This window comes from Uloborus diversus, chromosome 4 (genome assembly GCF_026930045.1).
Source record: "Uloborus diversus isolate 005 chromosome 4, Udiv.v.3.1, whole genome shotgun sequence".
Lineage (NCBI taxonomy): Eukaryota > Metazoa > Arthropoda > Arachnida > Araneae > Uloboridae > Uloborus > Uloborus diversus.
Window position 1 is genome coordinate 26,972,713 of NC_072734.1, and position 25,211 is coordinate 26,997,923.

At 33.2% G+C, this 25,211-nt stretch overlaps 1 protein-coding gene across 1 annotated transcript in view; it reads left to right on the forward strand.

Annotated features, from left to right (window-relative positions):
* Nucleotides 1–25,211, forward strand: part of LOC129220418 (cadherin-like and PC-esterase domain-containing protein 1) — a 285,857-nt gene that overhangs the window by 155,779 nt on the left and 104,867 nt on the right. The window contains 5 exon segments of the mRNA XM_054854837.1: nucleotides 473–557; nucleotides 5,259–5,445; nucleotides 6,151–6,328; nucleotides 12,447–12,527; nucleotides 12,529–12,641. Of these exon segments, the coding sequence (XP_054710812.1) occupies nucleotides 473–557; nucleotides 5,259–5,445; nucleotides 6,151–6,328; nucleotides 12,447–12,527; nucleotides 12,529–12,641 (644 nt within the window).

The following is a 25,211-nucleotide window of genomic DNA, read 5'->3' on the forward strand; positions in this document are numbered from 1 at the left end:
ACGTCTGGTTTAATTAGCGACTAGGGAAGCAGAACAGGACATGTTTTCATTAATTACGTGTAAAAAAAAAATTCTTCTAAAATTAAGTTCATCTCAAACAGTTCATTAATAATTTTGCAGTCCTTTTCTTATGATCTGAAAAAACATATAAATTAAAGAAAAAAATTTGGCCAGCAATTGCTATCGAATATTAACGTGACAGAGGCACAAAACTGTTATATTTTAGAGAATAATCAATACATTCATATAACTAATACTTTTGAAATATAATTCTTTATTGATTTTAATTTTTAAAATGCTCCACGGCTCCAGTGTTTTCTAAAAAATAATTTCATTGATTTCATTTGAATTTACTCTCAGCAGCTCTCTCAGGATAAAATATAATATTTATCATTATTCAAATAACATTATACTTCCTTTGAAAAGCTTTAAAATGTGTCACAGTGTTTTAACTATCTTTTTCCCTTTGCAGGTCAATCGAATTCCAGGTATTCGAACTGTGTTGTGGCAAAAAGACTCCTTATGCGTTACAACCAGCTCTGCAAAAGCATTATCTAGTAAGAAATAGAACATATTTGAAAGTAAATTCACATGCAAATACTTGCTTTTGTTTTCTGATCACCCATTCATTCTTTTGCATCAAGTTTTACTGGTTTAAAATACCAATCTCACCTCTTAACTAGAAAAGTTAAGCGCTCTATTTAGTAGTATTTTCACTGCCATTGATTTTTTTTTTTAATTTTCTTTTACTTATTGAGCAATCACGAATTGCTTATTGTTTTCATACAGTTGAATGATGTTTTTTGACTTTTCCCCCGTATTCCTCTGCATCACCACCGTCGACCGGCCCCTCCCGATGCTGCTCCTGTAGCGAACCAAGTCTCCAGGTTGCGTACATATCCTAAACACACACGCGTACATACACACACACACAAGCCTTCATACACACACACACGCCTACACGCATGAACGCTTACACACGCGCGTACATACACCCACACACGCCTGCACACATGAACCCATAAACACACGCGCGTACATACACACCAACGCCTACAGACAGACGAGCGCTTGACACACGCACGTACATACACACACACGCATGAACGCTTACACACGCGCGTACATACACACACACACCAACGCCTACAGACAGACGAGCGCTTACACACACACGCAAGGGCATACGCACACACGCGTGTATACATACTAAAAACGCTCGCGTTAGCACACACACACGCTCGTGATTGCGAAAAACATAATTTGAATTCAAGGTGCCAAAAATTCATTTTTTTTTTATTTATTTTATTTTATTAAGTGCAAGAGCAGAAATTATTCGTCGTCTTCGTTAGCAGAGTTAGTAATAAAAAATAGTTATAGATGAAAAACAATTTATCTCTCATGTCTTCGTTTTCAAGCAAAATGGTTTTTTGTAACACCAATCAAGTGTGATTTCCGTGCAAATTGTTGCATTTATTATTGGAATTATAGTCATCAAGCTCTAAATATTTTAAGGTAGCTTTCAATGCTATTTAATTTTTTTTATATTGCTAGTTCATACTGCCCTATGAAAGTAAAGGGTAGTATCCGCAGAATTGAGTTTTTGAGATAGTTAAAGAAGAGTGTTTTGGATTCCATACAAACTACAGTGGACTGTTGTAATTGGTTTTTTTTTTTTTTTTTTTTTTTCGTGCTTTATTTTTTACGGAAACCAAAAAGGCAAGCTTTTGTAATAAATCTAACGCACAATAGATTTTTAAAAAAATTCGAACAAATAAAAAATGAAAACTTGCAGATTTATCTTCCCATGGCAGAATGGCTCATTTCATTTATTTGGCGGGTTATTTTGCATTTTAATGGAGCTTTTAATACCAAAAAATGGTTTAATTTAGTCATTTGGTGGCCCCTTTTATATTTTAAAGGAACTTTTTTTTCATTGATTGTTTTGTTTAAAAGCAATTTAAAACAACAAAATAATGTGTGATATCACCAAATAAGTAGTTTCCATGCAGATTTGCTCAAAAATGCAGTTAAATATTAGGGTTGTTATTCAGTTTCAGAATGTTGCCGACTGTGAATTAATTTTCAATAGCGATAAAACAAAAACATTGCCAATATCCCCACATAATATATTTCAGATTTTAGAAAATTTTTGGATATTAAGGCAATGTATGGAAATTTGTGAAACATTACCGAGTATGGTATAAAATACCTGCGATAACTTCTATGCTTCATTCATTTTTAATGCTGAAGGAGATATTAATGCTGTTTCCTTTTATTTTATTTTCCTTGCATAAATTTAGCAGTCAAGACAATAAACGTTAGACTTCCCTGAGCAAAGCGATTTGCTTTACTTCCTCCGTCCATTAAAAATGAATGGGGAGAATTATTTTTATACCAATGAATTCTTTAGTTCCACTTGGAAATTACAATAAAAAAACATGAAGTCATAAAATGTATAATGTATTCTAATCAATTACTTCTAAAGGAATATAAATGTAAATTCTAAAAATGAAAACGGAATTGATATTTTTACCTGCATTAATTTTTCAAGAAATGGGAATTTTTGTTTGTAAGCACGGAAAATATTTGTCGCCATAGTTAATTCCGTTTAGTAATAAAAGTTTATTTCTTTTTGGAATATTTAATGAATAATCTAAAGTAGTAGTTTTGCAAAGGAAATACTTCTAAAAAATATGTAAAAAAAGGTTTTATCAACAACAACGTTTATGTTGGGAGGAAGAATATGGAAATAAAGCAAATAATTTAAGAACAAAATTTTTTTTTTAACTTAAAAACATAAAAAAAAAACTGATCTGTGTTAGGTTCCAACTGAATTAAGCTTTCCTATCTCTGTACGCTTGAACTCCCGTAAAAGAAAATCTAATTGGATTTAGAATGCGTTTAGTGTTGCCACGCAGCGAATAATAATGAAATTGTGCAGCTTTTTTTCCCCCCTCAAACCGCAACCGTAGCAGAAAATTGAAAGGATTTAGGTTGAGTTCTTTTAGTTTAATGTTTCACTTTAAGTAAAAATATTTGTGTAAGTATTTTTTTTAACTTATCTTTAAGCTTATTTTTTAAAAGTACTTCTTTTATCATTCATGCCAATATTTTTTCCAAAGTGAGTTAAATCTTGAAATAATGTAACAGATTTCGGCATAAATACCATATATTTAAGACATTTTTATTTTATAGTTTGTTGCAAATTGTATATTTAAAATTTGAAGTTCTTATGCAAGTATCTTTCTCTGCAAAGCATTGTGTATATATACTCTTTGTGTGCATTCATGTGCTTATATGACTCTTAAAATGACGCTGCTTAAAGTTATACTCTATGCCCATAAAATTTTCAAACATGTTATATTTAATAGGTTTTATTACGAAAGAGTGCATATTTCTTAGTTTACTCATTTATTTATTTATTATTGTTTTATTTATATATACAGTGAAGCACCGTTTATACGTTTCTCTTTTATACGTTTTTATCATTTATACGTTTTTTAGTTCGGTCCCTGCAGAGTTTAATACATATATTTGTATCCTGCTATACGTTTTTTTTTCATTTGTACGCTTTTTTCATACAGTCCCTTCAGAAACTTATAAACGGTGCTTCACTGTATTTATCAAAAAAAATGAAGTTCATAAAATAATTATTGGAGTTAGAAGTCAAGTGAGTGGTAAATTTCCCCCAGAAATAATTTCATCTGCGTTTGTACAACTAAAAACTAATTTATTTTTTTAGAAGTAAATTTAGACTGAAACAGGGAATAGGTTTGTACTGTTGAGATTTTCTGACACTTCTTTTATGCATAAATTTCCATGTTATATATTTATTGAGTTGGGCTTTGAGCCTAGTGATACTGAATGAGCGTGATTGATTTCAAAGTGTTATTTCCGTTCTCACAACCTTTCGTTTATGTTTACCATTAAATATTTGCATAGTAGTTCAAAATAACATGCATTCTAATTTAAAGTATAATGTCAAAAATCCAAGCGTCAGAAATCCGAAACGTCAAAAATCCAAACGTTTTAATATATACATCTCGATAATTACTAAGGAACAGATACATTTGTCAGAAAAACAACAAGAAAGCAATCAAGCTCACCTTTTATACTTTTATAAATAAATCGAAAGGAAGGACTTGACGGGTAGGAAAAGAAGTTTAAACCTCTCTCAGTCAAAAATCAGTTATTTTTTTTAAATGAGCTAAAATCAGTTTTTCCTTACCAAAATTGATTCAACTTTCTTCGTGTGAAATCTGCGTATTTTTCAGAAATTCATTCAATTTTCTTAAAAGCTTCTTACATTGTATGAACGGCACTATATTTTTTTTTTTTTTTTTTTGTATTTCCTTTATGTTCAGTAAACAGTAGGTTGGTTTTTGTTAATTTTTGTTAAAATTGCAATATTGTAGCATCAGGTCTACTACACAACTAGCAGTTTATCAAATTTCGTAAGCTGCCTGTCAACTTGTTGACAGGCGTTTTTCGTTGTCTTTACGCGAGGCAACTTATTTGAATCAACTTTTCTTCTAACAAGCAGAGTTTTTCTAAGCAGCTGCTCTCCAATGCAGCTAAACCTGAATCGAGTTGACTCAACTGGTTTACTCGTGTGTAGAGGGAACGTTTGTCAATGCCCCGATGAGTTGAATCAACTAAGAATTTGATTCAACTCGTCAGGATGAGATTGATAGTGATGCCTGTACTTGATGAGTTGACTGTCGGGTGAAGGATGCCGGGCGATTTCTTCACTTTTATATCTGGTGACACTCCCCGACCTGCACTTTATGCAACTCTGGACAAATCATGGACGCTGCTCATCTGGACGACTGCTCTGCACTAACTAATTTTAATTGTGTTGTGGAGAAATATTGGAGAGCCCGCGGTTTTATGGCCTAATGGTCAATGTACCCGGCATTTGTGAAATAAATAAAATATCTGGTGACACTTCCCAATAACCGGCCATTCAAATGTTAATTCAACTTAGTTGCTTCGTGTGCAGAAGGTCTAAACTTATGTATATTGGCCTAGTATGTGGTATTGTATGTTATATACATACATATTTCATATTCACTTCATTTGACTAAATGGCATATTATTTTCCTTAACGAAACTTTCTTAGTTATTTTCGAGCATACGAATAATTGGAAAATTTGAACCGACCTATGATCCAATTAGTTTGGATTTTTGACGTTCGACTGTATGTGGTAAAATTCAATGTTAGTCACATCGCCTTATCGTCTTTTACTTCGCAGGTTTGAAGGACATGCCACCGGCTCCCAAGTGTTTCGTTCTGCCAATGCAATACCAAGAGTTTGTGAATATAGCCGAATCGTTAGGTTACTCCAGCCAGTGGTTGCTCAAGCCCCTTCAGACGGGCACCGCCTCCGGCCCTAGATTAGTTGACGTATTTTCGCCAGTTGGACAAGCAGAAATTGACGAGTAAGCCTGCAATTTTCTCTACACGTATTATTAATTCCTCTTAATGTTTTCAATTATTGTTACTGGAGGGAGTCATAAAATTTACAATTAGTTACATACTTACTTTTTCAGAAATGCACTGTAACTTTAGAAACTAGTATTCGAAGTGCAGGTAGGTCATCATGTTTTACTCCTATAACTAGATAACATGATCTCGTATAACTAGATGCACAACTCCGTAGCAGCAGCCACTCGCTGCCATTGAACTTACGAATCTTGAAGCGAGCGGGTAAAAGCGCAGCCTACGAGGATGCAACTACTGATCTCCGGTGGATGCGACGGCAAAAGTTGTGAGCGCGCATGCGTTTTTCGAATTCTTGTCCGCCTTTTTATGTGGCCCATGAAACTGGTTTCTCGATGTGTATCTAGTTAATACTCCATCTATGGTTCTACCCTCTCCCGAGAAAAACATTTTTTTATGACTACTATGGATAGAATCATAACCATCATGATAATCTTATAATAATCATTTTGTTGAGGTGATATGGTCCGCAGCCTCCACTTTTAGCATAGTACATATACTTCTAACACACAGCTGTCTAATAAAGTATACACAATCTGTGCTCGTTTTTTGGGCCAATGTTGACCACAAAGGCCAAAGTTACCACAGTTAACATTTAACATATAAATAAAATGTTTGTCTGCAAATAGAGTTTTCCCTTTCAGATTCAGCAGGCGACGCGCAGTAGCACAAGAATTAGTCAGTAATCCCTTCAACGTTTTTGGCCAGCCCGTCAGCATCCGGCTGTACGTCCTAGTCACCTCCATGTTGCCACTTAGAGCTTACGTCCATTCCCAAGGCATCGTCTACCATCGTTACAACGAGAGCAAGAACTTCAAAAAGGTAAGTACTGTATTGCCGGACTCATTTTATCGGAATGTACATACAGGCATTTATTCCTTACACATCAGCGACAGGCTGATTGGTACGCATTGGTGACGAAAAGACTTACATGTCAATGGAGGACTGATTATTACACGTCAATGAAAGTCTGGTTGTTGTATATCGTTCTCAAAGACGATAGGTAGTAGATGTGGATTAAGCAGCATTGAAGAAAATAAAAGTTTAAGTTGTACTAGCTTTCATTAATTTATTATAAAATTCTAAAACATATTTCAAAAATGTATGACATGATATGATTACGGATTGGTTTTCATGGTCTGACTTAATAGTGTTTCATTGAAGTTAAAATATTTTCTCTTCTAAAGTGGGAAATTTTAAATACGTGAGACAAATTATCATTACCGTTTATACACCACCGCACCAGTTAGGTTACTTAACTTTTTCACTTTTTACCAATACTGTGATTAGATAATAAATAATACGTTGTTAAATTCAATTTCTAATGAAATAAATATTGTTGCCCCCTTCCCCTTTTTTTGAGATACACCGCTATTATATTGTCGCCGCTGTTCAACCCTTTATTAACTGATCTTTTATTATTATTTTTTAGTCCTATCGTATTGGCTTTTAGCATTTCAATTTTGGCCGCTATGAGTTTCCAAAGGGAGATCAAATATTTTTGCCATCCAGCAGTTAAACGAAACAATAAACTTGATTTTGATGTCCCACAAGCAGTAAAAGCGTTTTTAGTTTCTAATGATCTGACGCAATTGAGCAGTCAGTAAACTTAAAAGTAAGTAAAAATGATTCAAATTTCTAATAAAATTCCGATTACTTTTAAAAACGTTTAAAAACTATTAGGTAATGGGTATCCGTACGGACTACCTTCGAACTAAGGAAAAATGACTTTCCTGAACATTTCTTCTAACTTTTAAGGTAAGAAAACGAACTGCTGCCATTTAACAATTCATAAACTTAGTACCTAAATACTTTCAGGAAAGACAATGCATTAAAGAAAAAATTTCAGAAATGAATTTCGATCTAACGAAGCATTTTTTCAATACAAACCATCATAAACGCGTAAAAAAAAATTGCAGCAACAACTGTTTTCGTTACATTTGTTGAAATATTCTGTTCAAACTTCTTTACACTACTGTCATTAAATGGAAAGCACGTTGGTAAAATGCACAGTAGTTCGGAAACATTACTTATTGCTTTGAGCTCATTTTAAATTCGTGAAAAGTCAAGAATGGCATAACAATGTAGGTGTTAAATTCAAGTCTTAAAATGAGCTTTACGGTTGTTGTCAGTAGCAATTTGGAAGACAATAGCTTTAAAAAATTACAAAGATAGCTTCAAGCGTTTCAATGACATCAGTTTCATTGAACTTTACTAACTTAATGTAAGAAAACCTTCTCCTCTCCCTCTCTCTTCATTTCCACCACCACCTCTACTATCAGATTCATTTTTTAAAAAAACGAACTCCTTAAAACAATAATTATCCCGATGAAACTAATGTAAATCTTTTACTTGGAACTGACAAAAAATAACCTCAAGGTATTAATTTAAGAATCAATTCACCGCAACAATTGTTCGCACAATAGAATCATTATTCTCTACAAACCACGAATTATAAATTTTTAAAACCTGAATAAACTTCTAACCTTCGAACTTTAGCTCGAGAAATTTTAACCGGTTTGTATTTAACTAACGTCCGGTCGAACTGTTTAAAACAATGCATTCCTCAATTCGCACTTCAACAAGGCATTCAACAATTTTTCAAAAATCGATAAATAAAAAGCGATGGCCGAAAGCTAAAAGCGAGTTTAATGAGGTAAACTCTTGATGTGGAAAAAGATTCATAAATTTGCTCATTATATATAAAACTCTTCCTGGAGGTTTTACTGGAACTTTTAACATCCTGTGTTCATTAGGCTCTTACTTCTTCACTACTAAAACTTATTTTTATTTTCGTTTTTGTTATTTTTAATGAGGTGTGCTTTTATTGTGCAGTGTTACTTTTATATTCGTAACTAACCTCGTGCTTAAATTCGCTTTTTAATGAATGTCGAAATATATTTCCTCACTGCTCATGTAAAAGCGAAATGATTCCGGGTGAAATTTGCTTAATTTGATTGAAAGATTTTATCTGATAGCGTTAATTTCGAACGAAAATATTTTTGTTAACGAGAAATTTGTGACCTAAACCACATTGAAAAAATAATAAAGCAAAAATCTAGTTTTTACTTCGTGAGAATCTTTGTATTCTACAGTAATAAAATAATTGCATCAGAGTAAACGAATGAAATGTTTTAAAACTCATCCTGAGAATATGTTTTCTTTTCTTTCTTTTCTTTCTTTCTTTTTTTTCTCATTTTCATTTCTTTTCTTTTATTTATTTATTTTTATTTTATTTATTTATTTATATATGTTTCATTTATTTATTTATTTATTTATATTTCATTTATTTATTTATTTATAATTTTTATTTTATTTATTTATTTGTCGATCATACATCTTTTGTAAAAGTTCTTCGTTTAGTATAGACAAAAATATTGTATTGGATGAAATTTCGTGTTCTGATTGTTTATTGTATTTAAGTATAAATTCTTAACTGAAACACTAAAGCTTGAAATAAATTCTTAGATTGTATCCATAATATACTCCAAGATATCAACATCAAATTTCTGTTATTTTAAATTTTCCATAGCTATAAATGATTGTCAGATTCCGTTGATTGCCTTATTTTTTTGGTCCTGATATCAGGCAAATTTCTTAAGTTGATCGAGAGTATTATAGTTACCAACATTCCCAAATGCTATTCACCCTTACTGTGTTCTCATAAAAATGTAAGAATTAGAATATCGTTTTAAAGTTATGGATTTGACTTCAGGAACTGGAGAGAGCTGTTATTGGATGCATCATTAGTGATCAACAGTGAACGAAAGTAATATAGTTATACAACAGGTGTTTCGCGATCATCAGCCAAGCATGTCTGGTTCTCACGTTTTAGCCGTGTAAGTAAAAAAAAAAATGCCGGAAATAAAGAGGCATTAGCAACAAAAAAAAATGAATCTTGTAGCAAAAAACATTTCAGACAGTTCGATGCGATTTTAATGGTGCTGTTTGAACGAGTACGATCAATCTGAAGACGCAATGGTTATATTCAATCTTCAAATGCTATTGCTTGTATGCACGTCATTTTTATTGACTTGTAACTGGTGAGGTATGGAGTCTTACACCCCAGTAGAGTTTAACTCTAAAACACTGCTATTTTACGTAACAAAATTGCGCTGTTGGTCCACATACCTTTTTTTTTAAGTCAAATGGAAAGAGACTGAGCATAACAGAATAAGTTAGCGTTGAACGCCGTCGCGTATTCAGCAGTATTGGGCAAAATTAACCGCACCTCATCAAAATTATTTTAAAAATTCCCATTATAAGTTGTTGTTAAAAAAAATGTAGTTACTTATATTTTCTACACAAATCAATTATTTTTTCTTCTATAAAACGTAGATAATTTATGATTTTGTTTTTAAATAGTTTTATAAGGGAAATTTCAGGATCTCTATTTTTGCATATAAAGTTTTGTAATGTTCACATTGCGCATTATCTGTCGATGTATGTACAGAGATGTAAAAATTATTAGAATAATTGCGAAATCTATAGTAAACTCTTGTTATGTTGAGGAAATAATACTTTATTTTAAAAATATTGATACACTAAGAATTGAGGGTACATTCAGTAAGTTACCGCCCTAAAGCCAGGGCTAAGGCAGAAATACATGAAATACACCGCCAGCTCAGTCAATTCCAGCCTTGCCTTCAATATTTGAGTTGAACCGAACCATTGCTTCGGTCACTCGTCTGGTCAGTACTAATTCTGTATTTGCTACCAGTTTGCTTGGCACTCTTGGCTTCCTTAAGAGGTTTTCCACCTCCAGCTCAGTTACTCCTATGCCGGGCTGATGAGTGCTAATAAGCACGAAACTGCAGTCATCGCCTGGAATTGACTGAGCTGGCGGTGTATTTCATTCAGGGTACATCTCCTTGTTTTTTACTAAAGATTTGAAATGTCTTGTCATACTTTTTATAAGTTTTTGGCATTTTATTTGTATTTCCTCGTCATGATGCCAAATTTGGATGAGTCTTTATGTTATACAATTCTTGTTTGTGAAGTTTTATTCGTTCATCATTTCTTTACAATGACTTGGTTTCCGTGCAGCGGAAGTGATTTTATATTTTTTTCATTTAAAACTTTGATCACAGATATATCTTCAAGACACAGAGCTCAATCATTCATGAATATGAAGTCATCATTTGTTAACCAATCTTTTAATTGGGGAATCTTTGCTCAAGCAGATTCTATATCTGATTGTAAATATACCTGGCTGCATGTCTTACATTCTTTGTATTGTTAAAAAACAGTGTTTCAGAACGTGGGTCACACAAAACAATAGGGGGAATTTTGATTCTTACAGAGGGTAATCCAAGAATGAGTTAAGGGATCTGCCTACATTCGGAGTACTTTTTTCTTTAAAAAAAATTAAATATAATCTAACTGTGTATAATTTTTATTGAAGAGAACTGATTTTTCAAAGTTGGAAAATGAAAGCAAAAAAAAATGTTTTCTCATAAAATGTTTAAAAAAATGGGAAATTAGAACAAAAATTAAGCTAATTTTGCAGTTTACGACAAGCGCTCTAAGCTCATTTTAACTGAATACATTCAAAAATCATTTCTAATGTAAGTTACTATATTACTTACCTGTGTTTTGAACTAAAAACTTCATAAGACTTCAAAAATTTAGAAAAGTATGGCAATTCTATTGAAATTCACACATTTTCTTCCGAAAAACCCTCAATTTTTAGTGTTTTAATACCCGTAAAGTTTTTAAATACTCACATAGAGCTTAGATTACAGTTTAAAACATAGCTAGCAATCTGAGAAACATTAATGAAATAAAATCAGATTGATAGCTATATTACTTTTCAAGTTATGAAGATTTGTCGTAAATAAAAATATCGATAAAAGTATTTTTTTAGAAAACTCATTTTAAGATTTTAATATCTATATTTTGGATAATTTTTTGAGAGTAAAATTCTCAATGTTAGTAGCTTATACAATCTTTGACTATATTTGTCAAGATGTGTACTTTTCTTAAAGCTTTTTTTTTTCCTGGTTTTTGGGGGGTCTTTAAGCTCAACTTCCGGTTCTTACGACATCACTTCTGATGTACTTAATTGGCTCTAACTTCGTTTCTAATTATCATAAAAACAAAATCTAAACATTTTTGGAGCCTCAGAAATATATTTGTTTAGAATATAAAACAAAAAAAAACTACTTTTTTGATTAAAAAAATGTTCCTTTTAGCTCTTAATAGTTGTTGCGACATTCATTGATTTCCATTTAGCATCATCAGTATTTTCCTTAGTCTTTTCATATATAGGTTGAAAACATTTACATTTTTAGGTAAATGATTATTACCTCAACACCAGGAAGACATCGACACATTAGATGTAAAACTCGGCAAGAACAAGTTAGAAAATACCATATAATACATGTAAATACATGGACAAAAAAAAAGGTGGAAAACAATATTATAAAGTGCTAGAAAATCGCTCGTCAAGGTATGATGGGTGAAAATTGCTTCTACATTTGAACGAAGCTATTGTCTGTTTGCTGATATTTTGATCGTTGAAATGTCAACCCTAACTCCAGAGGATTAACCCTAAACTCCAGTAGATAGCGTTCATTGTTGGCCACTTTTTTTGTTGTTTCATTCTCCTAAAATGACAGTCTTACCACTAAAACAGTTAAGTTACTTGATCTAATTTAGCCTTGTCAAAATCAAGTATTGCCTTGCATGTCAAACATGCCAGAAAATATTATCAAATTATCATGCTATGACGTGAATTTCATTGTTGGTGACGTCAGCGTGTCACCGTTACTCGATCAGTGAATTGGGAATTATATATATATATATATATATGTGATTCCGCATATTACTTTGAAATTTCCGGCCGTGCCCCGTGCCTTTAATTAATAATAATTGTATGATAAAGATATTTTCATCATATTTTAATGGCTGTAAAAGAAAATATTGTTTCGTTTTCCAGATTCCTGGTCGAACTTGGCCTCTCTCTCAGTTCTGGCAATACGTTTCGAAGAACTACGGCTTCGACTCCGTGGCGTCAGCGTATCAATCATGTTCATCAAACTTTAGTTCATCTTCTTCTGTTAGCAGAATTAGCCGTGGTTGCCTCTCCTCCCGATGACGTAGTCGCAGCGCAAGGGAATCACAGGAGATTCAAGTGAGTGAATTTTCCACTTCATTTGCTTCGTCCACGTTTTCCAAACAAAAAAAAAGACAACAATGTCTCAACTTTTATTTTATAGTTGACAAAGGCTTTCCGATTTGAATTTAATAATAAATTAAGCTAATTTGCCGACAGAGCGGTTTAGTAGGTGAGCGTTAGCCCTCAAACGCCCCACAACGTCACACAGTGGGGCCAAATCCCGAAAAGCTGGTTAAAACTTCAAATAAACTTAGATTTGTGCAAAAATCAGTAAATAAGGTTTTTTAAGGTCGCTGATTATAAATCTGAAGTCAAAATTACTGTAAACAAAATAGCGGATCCAATATGATGAACGCATATGTGAAAAATATACAAGGATTTTATAAATATTAATATATGGTGGTTTTCGAAGTCGCAGATTATAATAATCTATATCTGATGCAAAAAGAAAATATTTTATTTATTATATAAAAAAATATTTTGAAATTAAGGAATTAAAAATATTTTTAAAAAAAGTAATAAAGAAAGAAAAAAAGAATGAGAATAAAGAATCAAATAATCCACTATTATACTGGAAAATGAAATACATTTTATCAATCAATTAGTTACAATCAATTTCAGATTCGGAATTCATGTTAAAATCAAAATCTGTTTCCGAATCTGTGTCAATGTAGAGCTTCCGTTCGCGTTCTTGTTGTAATGATTACTGTAAGAGAAAGTAGTAATTCTACAACTTCCTGGGATGATAAGTTCCGTAATTTTTTTTATTTGGCAATTTTCTAATGCTGGAAATATACGGATCAGAAGATATCATGAGCCGATTGAAAATATCTTCCATAAATTTAACTCTCGAGCATTTTCGCGAAAATCTTCGCAATATCTAAGTATCTTTGTTTCTGCTTTCTTGCCCATCTTCTGATAATTGACTAGTTGGTACGCATGTAATACCACGGATATAAGTCGACAAATTTCTTTGCAGTTTCTACTGTATATACTTAAAACTTTTCACAATCTATCTCATGGTCACTTGAAACAACCTGCAGAATCACGTAAAAGCGCTTAATTAACATAGCGCTTAATAACATATTAGGCAGCTAATGGCAGTTAATGTTTACGAATTTCGTAAGATAAAAGAGTGAACTGAAGCCCTAAACTTGAATCTTAGCGTTATATGGCGTTATATATAACTTTTCATCTAGTTGAAAATCGAAATCTCTACCATTATTTCGCTTTTGTCCGGGCAAAGAATTTTAATTTATTTTAACAGGATACAAATGAAATTTCTATCATATCAATGTAAAAACATTTTCTACATACCTCCAGAAATCGTTTCCATGTTGTAGATTAAAATTTGGAAGCTTCACTTTAAAATTATAGACTTTATAATATAGCCTTATTTTCGTTACGTTCTAGCGACACGCTTGCGCTCTGCACGAAAGTTAACTTTCAACTAAAGGGCACAATCACAGGTTTGAGGATAGACCCTTGTCCTTTTGAAATTTATGGCAGCAGTTATCCCTCTATCCATCCCACAAGTCAAAATTTCCCGAATCAAATTTTCATTTTTGAGGTTTTGGCCAGCTTTTCGGGATTTGGCCCCACTGTGCGTCAGTTCTAACCTGGCTGCGGTCAGTGGATTTTCAAGATTCAGGAAATCAACAGCGTCCATATCGTACGAGATCGCTCGAGTACGAATTTGGCTTTGAGTACACTTGGCCGAACTTAAAAACCAAGTACAGTTTCGCATCGAAAAGAGCCCATAAGCCTCCATCTGGTGGGGCAACTGGGAGGCGAAATTATCGTGGTAATGGCATCCGCAGATAGTTGAAAGAGTGGATGCTAGATCGATGATCGCACTAGGTGTGCTTAATTATAGCCAAGAAGGCAGCCCTATTATAAAGAAAAATTAAGTTGGTTTTGTGCACTATATCAGAAAATCGTAATCGAGCAGTAATTTATTATGTTTTCTGTGTTTCAATTTTAGTACACACAACTCAACTACATAAGTTAATTTTCCGGCATAGTTAAATAATATGTTTTGACGTAACTATGCAATGTGACAGGTACAGGGTGTCCTGAAATAGACAGGCTAACGTCAAAAAATTATAACAGGAAAACGGTTAATGATTAAAAAAAAACATCAAAGTCTTACAGAAAATTCATGTGGTGGACCATAATACCCCCCCCCCCCCCCGATTCAAGTTTTAGTTCAAAATATGTTCAATAGATGGCGCTGCAGATTGTGAGCTTCTGTCAAAAAAGAATTATTGAAATTCATCAATTTTTCCTCCTATTGCGACATGTGGTTGCTGCCGGTGGCAGACTTTTTGAGCTTTTTTGAGCAATCACATTGCTTGTTGTTCTCATTTGACTGTTTTGGCGTCCTTTGATTTTTTTCCCCCCGCCTCCCTCTGCAACACCACCGTCAACCGGCCTCACGATGCTGCTCCTCTAGCGAAAGCCGTCTCCAGGTTGCGTCCATATCCTACACACACACGCATACATGCATACCTACACACACACATATACACACATACACATACCTACACACACACACATGCCCACAGATTCATGCTTGCACACAGACACAAACACACACGCCTACATACACACGCACACGTGATTGCGAAAAACATAATTTGAATTCAAAATGCCAAAATTCAATTTTTTTTTTTGTTTATATATATATATATATATTAAAAACATTTTTCGGAAAACTGTGATGTAATTTTCTGTCTTTCTTTGATTTATGGTCTTGCAATCTGCAACCCCGTCTATTGGAAAATTCTTGAACTAAAATTTGGAGCTCTGTGGGACGAAACTTACGGCCCATCACATGAGTTTTCTGCAAAAATTATTTTTTCATCATTAACCATTTTCCTGTTATAAATTTTTGAACACAGTCAGTCTTTTTCAAGACACACTGTAGTCTTATTGTTTTATTTACATTATTTCTTTTTGCATTTATCTTTGCAAAAACAAACTAGCTAGTTCCTCAGTATTTACACTGAAATGGAAAATGTTTTAACAAATTGCACTTACATAAATAAAAATACAAAATGACAAAATCTAAAGCAAAGAAACTTTGATCTTGTCATTTCTTATAACAATCGCTTGCAATTTTGTATTATTAAATTTAACAAAGCATGGAACAAACTCTCATTTCAAATACAAAAATAAAATCGGACGAAACATTTTTCAAACATAAAGTTTAAATTGCGCCGAGCCGTGATTTCTTTAATAATTCAATTTCAGACCTCCCCTATTACTTTCTTTCAGGGCTAATTTATTTAACACGGCTGTGAAACGAATTGCGAAAGATTTAATCTCATTTTCAATTGATACTGCAATTATTATTTTTTTTTTTTGCTTTGTGATTTCTTCCCCGTATTAATCTTGAGCTTTCGCCCGAAAATGTTTTTATCATTGAAAAAAAATCTTTAACCTTTCTTGATTATTGGGGTAAAAGTTTTCTTAGTTTCAGGTCACATTGATTTAATCATTGGTAGAGGTTCTTGTATTTGTAAGCTCTTTCAATTTGAAGTTTTGCCAGCTTTCGTATTCCATCATGTTTGCTTTGCGTTTGAAAGAAATAAATTTTAAAAATTGTACTCTTATACCTAAGAGGGGTACCCTATTGAGGTTAAATAGAAATTATATGACAAAGCGAAAAAATCTATTAAACGTAAATAATATGTAGAATAACATTTTTGTAATTTATTTTTTTATTTTAATTTATTTATTTATTATTTTACATTCTTTATATATATATATATATATATATATATATATATATATATATATATATATATATATATATATATATATATATATATATATATATATATATATATATATATATATATATATATATATATATATATATATATATAATATGTATATATATATAGCTTTGATGAAATTATTTGACCAGATTCATGAAACACGATTTTCGGACTAAATGACGTAACTTTCCCTTCAGTATTATTTAAGTGCGACCATAGTTGAAAAAGATTAAAATTTTAAGTTTAATATTCATTCAGCAAAAATGGCTTACGTAACTGATGCGTGGTATCATGTAGCAAAATATCAGTAGTGGCTCATCGTTTAAAATTGCTCAGTTGAAAAAAAAATTAAATCAACAATAATTTTTTAATCTTAATTTCGACTACAAAAATGAAACATCAAACAACATCATAATTTTTTTGCGTATATTGTAGTTCTCTAAGAACGCTTATTTACATTAATGCGAGGCTCTAATTTTCGCGATTTTCGCTAGCAGATCGTATGAAGAAAATTTAAGCCTCGCGAAATATTTTTTCGAGATGAATTTTTTAATTTTCTGCTCGGCCACATAAAATTTACAAAAATTAATGCCTAAAAATATATATACAGAATAAATCAGTAAAAAGCAGCTTTATGAAAAACCATGATTTCTTTTTTGAGATGTGCTACTGTGGTCACTGAGGTGCACAACTAGATCCCACTAAGAGTCTACGTACAAAATTTCAACTTTCTAGGGCATTCCGTTCTTAAGTTATGCGACATACATAAGTACATCCGCACATACGCACATACATACATACATACATACGTACGTACATACAGATGTCACGAGAAAATTCGTTGTAATTAACTCGGGAATCGTTGCCATTATGGATATTTCGCGTGTCTATATGTTCTTAGGCGACTTATCCACGTGTGGTCGAGTGGAAAAAAAAAACTTAATATTCATTCGGGGGTGAGTAAAATGGAAATTAAGGTCAATTTTTGAGTGAAATTTTTTTCGCTAATACAATACTTCCTTTTTTTGTAAAAGGAAGTAAAAAATCAATGGAATTCCATTGATAACTTTCCATCTAACAGAAGCAATTTGGGTGACTACTAGCTTTATAGCTTAAATAACCGAGTCAATGATTATGCACATACTACTTCATCATCTGACATACGTTCAAAGTTTAAGGACGTCCTATAGGAATCTGTTTAAGATGCCTCCACTTCACTCCTGGTATTTTGAAAAATCCGCAGACAGCACCCTTGCTCTTGGCGCGGATAGAACCATCCAGGTCAAGATCAGCAGACTCAAGAGTGGACATACTAAGAACCTTATTTTACATGCGGAGAGAAAAGCTTTCAGACCTGCACTAAATGTGCTTCAGCTGAGGCTTCTCCTTCCCATCTTCTTGTTTGTTTGGGACTGACATATAAAAAGATCTAATGACTAATCCGCTTTTAGTGTACGACCTTTTAAACGATACATCAACTCTTGGATCTGGTCTAGCTTCGACTAGATCATGGGGAATAAGCCACAACAACAATAACACGTACTACTTAGTTGCTGATGAATAGCCATCAACATCATGCTCTAACTTCGAGCACGCTCAATGATTTGTCGAAATACGGAATGTTACTGCTGATATTTCTTTTCATAAAATGTTATCTCGAATAGAATGATTACCCAAGACATGGTCCATTTCTGAAAAACATCGAGATTTACTTAGTTGCTAATGAAATAATTTTTCAAAAAAAAAAGGAAAAAGAAAAATTCGCGAAGGTCTTTGTTGATGGGGGATGGTGTTGCAAATAAAGTTTTTATTAGTAGGATTTTTAGCAAGTGAAGTGTTGTTAATAATTTAATTTGTTGTTGTAAAATATTTGGTTCAATTTTAACTCAGTTGTTGACGTTCGGTTCAGTGAGATATAACTTATGATCAACCAAACAAATATAAAGACTTAACGTGGGCCAATTGGCTCCACACACTACTCGCTTCGTTTGCACGCCCCCGTTCACCATCTTAGGTGACTCAATGCCATCTGTGGTGTCAATTAGCGATTTAAATGCTTTTTCCCCTGGATGTCCTCAGGATATCCCCAGGATGTCCCCAGGACTGAATGTCCGATCCCTCAATTCCGGTCCTTCAAGGTTTAGAGGGATCAGACAGAAAGGAATGGCTTTATATGGATGTTATGTGTCTAATGATGCCAGCAATGATCTGGTAGGCATTGACAGTCCGGAGGAAATGGGGTTATAGTTTAGAACCCCATTTCGTTTCGTACGTACTTCGTTTTTACACCTGGATGACCGACCCCTTAAGGTTTAGAGGGGTAAGACAATGCGGAATGGCTTTCTCTGGATCTCCTGCATCCAACGGTACCAGTAACGAACCTGGTAGACATTATCAATCCGGAGGAAATATGGTTACACAGACAGACGCGCACAGAAATTAATGGAATAGATGAATGATTTTTCTGAAGAATTGAATGCAACAAGCGTGATTTCCCTTTGGAAAAAAAGTTACTGCCCACATTTTAGATCTGGTATTGAGTTTAAGTTCATAAATTGGTTCACAGATATCAAAAATTAAAAAGAAATAGGTCCGTTTCTTAAGATTTAGAAGGCAATTTCTTGAAAAATTACTTCAATAATTGAAACCTCATTTCTGAAATATTGTCTCGAGCTAAATATGTGTTGTTTATTTTACTTTTAAAGAAAGACTGAGACTTTCTCTGAAGCTTTTGATGACAAACCTTCCTTATTGACAAAAGCATGTGGGTCATTTTCTCTAAACTGCTAAATTCTTGTCCTTGCTCCAAAAATAACAAACTAACTAGTATAGAAATAAAACTGACGCTAGAATGCTTTAACAACATGTTTTTTATGTTTGTAAAATAAGTTTAAACAAACACTCTATTATTATTATACATTTAAATAATTTTTTGATAGGATAAATGTCATTCCCCCTGTGTGTCCCTACCTCCACCTTAAAGCAAAATCAGCTCTAAAGATTCAGGAAGTCATGCATATTTGTACAGAAATTGTTGTTTAACCTCTTAACAAGTGTTATGCAATGTTGTAAAATAGAAAAATAAAAACTTTTCAAGGTTTGCACTATTTAAAAAAAAATAGTAAAAAATGTCCTTTGATTTTTTGTCATTCCCCTATCGAGGAATGGAATGAACGTTTCTCACACCTGGTAATAGTTGTATTAACTCATAATTTAATCTTTGAATTCTGGTCTCATCATAGAAATAATCTTAATTAGTTCTTTTTGAATAAATAAACGTTGTCGAGTATTATTCGGGTGATCTCAAGTTAAATCTTGATAAGTATCTTTAATGACTGTCATTACCCTGTCTTTGATAATTCATTTAATTTTGTAATAATCGCTCAATGAATGATTGACTTTTGTTTGTATAGAGTTTCCCCCCTTACTTTAAGTGACATTGATATTTGTTGTTTGCAGTTATGACAATATATAAGTTAACTTTAATTTTTCTCATTCCCCTGTCGTCCTTTCCCTGTAAAATGTAAGGGAAACAAATAACCACAATAACTACTTTTTGGACACCACGACATTGGATCTTTTTCAATTTCATAAAAGTAGTGTTTCCTTTTCCTACATAAATTATAATATCGTCAGTAAAGCACATTATTTCCTCTAAGTGTCATTCCCCTGGCACAGTGAATGCCATTCCTTGCCCTGTCCAAATTGCGCTGTTTAGGGAAAATGACCCATGTACCAATGGTTCAGCTTCGACACCTCTCATTAAGCAACTGCATATCATAAATTAAATTAAATTAACAAATTTTACTCTGCAGTGCTTTCACATGCCGCAAGGTCACACCAATTACCCCGCGGTAAAATTTAATTCTGCACAAAAGTTAATTTACGTTGAAAACGACAAAAATTACGTTAGTTTGAAAATTCCAACAAATTACGAAAAGGCTAACAGCTGTCAGTAACATCGCAAAAGTGAAAAGAACAGTTTCTCTGTTTGATGTTCTGAGAAGGTTTTGTTTGACTTTGTAATTAACTGAACATACCGAGAATCCTCCGTTTTCAATCGATAATATCCGCTCTAGCTTCCGATGCCCTTGCGTGTTTGTATCTCCTTGGCAAACATTTTAAGCTTATTTTCTTTCTCTTAAAGATGTTTCAGCTTTCTGATTTACTCGCACGTAATTGGTTCATTTACAAGCGCAGGTATTTTACTGTTGTTTGCGTACTGATGTTCGCGTATTGCATGCACGAAATTTGCATTTTATAGAGCGTTGATGTTAGAGCCCGATTGACTAAAAGTGAGGCCCTAGGCCCACAATGCTTTAGAGGGCCCCTCTCTATTCTATCACTTTAAGTCAATGGAAAATAATGTTTAACATTTATTTAAAAGACGATTTTTTTTAATTATTTTCACAAAAATACATGATTCTTCAATGCTATGCATAAGTTTTTTTAAAAATTTGGGGCCCCTTAGGAAGATGGGGCCCCTGGCCCAGGCCTAGTTGGCCTGTGCCTTAATCAGACCCTGGTTGATGTTGCTGCGTACTTTCAGTTGTCTCTCTAAATCATATATGAGCATTACACTGATAAAAGATTACATTTAACCAGAATGTAATGAACAACATAGTTTTTCGTAGATTTCCAAATGGGGGCTTTCCATTAATGATATCACACATTTTTAGCCCATTTGACCTCCCTCCCTCCTTTATCACAAAGTGTCACCCTTATCCTCTCCCTTCCACTCTCAAAAAAGAATTTTTAAGTGATACTATCTTCCTTAAACTCAAATAACTCTGTTTGTGGTTTCGTGGAAGCCTCAGATATTTCTACCAAATGTGATTCAAGTAACTAGTTTCACAACAGGAATACATCTGTCAAAATCTTCATTTACCTGGACTGACTTAGACAAAAGGCAATACGGATAAACGAAAATTCCGATAATCCGGGTTATAAGCAAAACACATTCTTAACTAAGCATACTTATCTTTTATTACAGCAAAAAACATTGCTTCGTAACAAAACTACCTAGTACAGTTTATCGCAAATGTTTTATCATTTATAGTTCAGCTGCAGTGATGTCGGACTGACGCTCCAAGCACGTTATATTGTTTGTTAGATTAGTTCTATACTCTATTGTACGTTCAATGCAAGATTTGTGCGTTTAATCAAAACAAGAACCGAATATTTGGCGGGTTTTTTTAATCCCCTTCTTGCTATCATAATTTAAAAATATTTTTTAAGTTAATATATATATATATATATATTTGACTCTGCAAATTTTATCTGGATAAACGGTGGCCGGATAAGCGAGGTTCTACTGTAGTCCTGCATTAAACACATTTGGACACTTACATATTCATCAAAAATTTTATTTTCGCCTTTTTGCTGATTCAACAGTTTTGCTGGGTCGGGAATGTGTTCTGAAGATTTATTTGAGTAAGAGAGCAATTGTAGAAAGTATTAGTTAATACAAGAGCTGATTTTTATAAAGACCTCACAAGAAACTCACAGAGGGCGCAGATTCCTCACCTCTGGTCTGAAGTTTCACTGAGTTTGATCTTATGTTTTTCTTGTGAATATACAAATCCAGAAACTTCACAAAGCAGGCTCATAACAAATCAGTTAATTAAAGCGACAGGAACTTGGGTGTGGGGATTTTCATAAATAAAATGCCCAATAACTATGAACAAATTTTGAATTGCATTTTTTTTCTTAGAAAACAATTGAGTCTTTTTAGCGATGAATATTTATATTTTTGGTTCCAGCTGAAAAAATGCAATTTTTTAAGTGTTTTTCAGATGCTTTCCCGTTAACACTCGACTACGGAGAGATGGCGGGAGAACTGGAAGCGAAAAAAGACCACTTCAGTTTACAACAGGTGAAATCAGCGAGAATGCGTGAGCAGTAAAGCCGCGTGATCTCGCTGATCCTACTTTTTACAAACTGAAGTGGTCAGTTTCCCCTTCGATTTCACCCGCTATCTCTCCATGGTTTGGTTATAGGATATTGCTCACAGAAATTTACAGTCAAATATTATAAAAACTTCTATAAATTTTTAATGTATTCAATGTAATTTTTGCATTAATCTATTTTTTTCAGCAAGTGTAAATAAAACTTTTTAACCGTTTGTACTTTTGTTTCATGTGAGTTTGAATGAAATCATACTGTGGAAAAAGAAAACAAACCGAAGTTTTTTTCCCCTCCTAACTTGTGATTCGTATAAGATTAGGAAATGAATAGTTTTACAAATTATTTACTATCTCTTTTAAAGACAGCAATAATGTTAAATATGCGACGTAAATGAAATCGCTACAGAAAATACAGCCCATTTTAATGACAAAATCATTGTAAGAACTGAAAAATGAGTTGAATAATGAGGCTGAGTATATTTACTTTAATTATCATATTCTAGAAATATGTATTTTAAAAGTAAAAATCTTCATCTTATTTGCATATGAATTTCATTCTGAACTGCAGTTGCTCTCCGGTGATGTTCCCAAAACAAACCGAACTGCAATCACTGCAGTAGCTGATGCAACAGGGAAGAAGCACGTTTGCCCATAAACTTCTCCATGGCCTAAAATCTTCAACGATTTGTCTGGAGTCGATGGATTAAGGAGTCTGCGCGTCTGCTTGAATTCGTTGAATTGCGCATTGTTGCGTCACTTGCCCTCCAAAGTGAAAATGGGAATCTGCTTGTTTATGCCTTCTTTAAGCTTTGTTTGGCTTTTTAATGACTCCAAAGTCCGACAATATGGGCAATTATTTTTCTCAGTAAAAGAATAGCTGTTCGATAAAGGACAGGACTTCGTTTTAAGCCGTAATAAGGATGCCGTTCATTTGCATAACTGTGGAAATTTGTAATTGCTTAGTTAAAACTTCGTTCACTTGGGAAAATTGGCAATATTTTTTATTTTAATTCTCTAGATATTTTCCTCTGATCAGGCTGTGGGTTGCGACCCCCCGATTGGGGTCGTGAAACATTTCTTGTAGGTCATGGCATTATTCTTGCTTTTAAAATACTTGATATTAAGCAGTTGGGTAGGGACCGGGGTACGTTTACGCGGATTTTCTTCAATGAATTTTCGTAATTTTATGTTTTAACTTAGGAAATTTTAGACATTGCGGATTTATGAAGCAGCTAATGTAGTCAAAACTGGTATATTCAGTAGTTGCTCAATCTGTGTTTTTAACAGCTAAAAAATATATTTTTGAATCCATGTCGGTTGAGTAAACTTTCCCCAGGCACGGGGAACGTTTACTCATATTTAGTTTGACACCTAACGTGGCTATTTTAGTGTTTTGTACATAACGTCTTACCATCGTTAAAAAAAAGCAAATTTATTACAGACTGAATAGTGTATGAAATAAAAGCTGAACGGGCATGAAGACTGCCTGATTGTAAGCTATAAGATACGAATTTGTAAGTCAACTGAAAATTAAATGGTGATTTTCAAAAGTAAATAACCTGAAAATACTATAAAGTTTAAAACAGTTCGGAGCGAAAAAAGGGTCAGGGCACGTTAAGAAGTAAAACACAGTGAAAACGTGCGAAAATGTGCTCAAATGTCTATATTTGTACTTTCTTACCTAAGTATTATTTATTCACAATAAGCTTCAAAACGTTCAACTCAAAATTTACTCGACTTGGTAAAAAACACATTATTCTTTCTGCATGCTAGACCCAAGCTCGACTGATGCTCAAACACTTGTGAGGATATTTGCTAGGGAGCAGCATCAATATATTATGACTGTTTGCTCTCCAGTTTTAATTCGTTTTGAAAATAGGGCACTGCGTAAACGTGCCCCACGCTTAAACGTGCTCCGATCTATCCTTTTTTTCTCCCTTTTGCAGCGGTTAATTTTGTTATAAAAAGTATGTTGTTAGAATTTTGTTCCAAATGTTGTCATAGATTTTCTATTCTAACAACAGTTAATTGTATTATGGGTTCCTTTTCTCAAATTTAAGGTAATTGACTTTTTATTATTTGTATTTACCGCAAATGTATAAACCATAAAATCAATTGATATCAATTATTTTGATTGAGTTGAAATATATGTTAATAATTATGTTAGTTATCTATTACTGATTTCAACCATAATTCTGAATACATATTATCTCAAAATACACATATGAGATCACGGGTTTTTTAACTTACCAAAAAGAGGTTGCAACGTTTAAAAGGTTAGGAACCACTGCTCTAAATGGTGTATTATTTGAAGTCGTGGAGTTTAAGAAAGAATTTAAAACTTGTTATGCATCGAAGACAACCTTCATTAAAAATTGTGGTGTTTAATCAGACATTGAGATTTCTAAATCTTAGGTTACAGACACTATTTTTTATAGATAACACGGCTGTCTAAAAATAATATCATTCAGTCTCATCAAACATAAATTAAGGTAAAGACACCTTACCCACTATTGAAACACTGGCCCCTTCCAAGTTTATATGTGAAAAAAAAAAATAGGACTCCAGGTCTCACAATGGATTTAAAAGTGCATCAAGCGTTGAATCCATTGGGAAACCTGGAATGGTATTTTTTAAATATAAACTTTGAAGTGGCCACTACTGAAGCACTCTGAAGCGCTGGTCACTAAAGCCTGACGATGAAAAGAAGGGGGATGACCTTGAAGTGAAACATCATTTGTAATAGGTAGAATTCGCCAGACAGCACCGAATAGTAAGAGTTATAGTCTCACTCTGTAATCCTGTCTATTAACAAATAATAACAAACGATCTATTATAAATGATACAAATGATGTTTTTGCTTCAAGATCATCCGCTTTCCTTTCTGATCAATC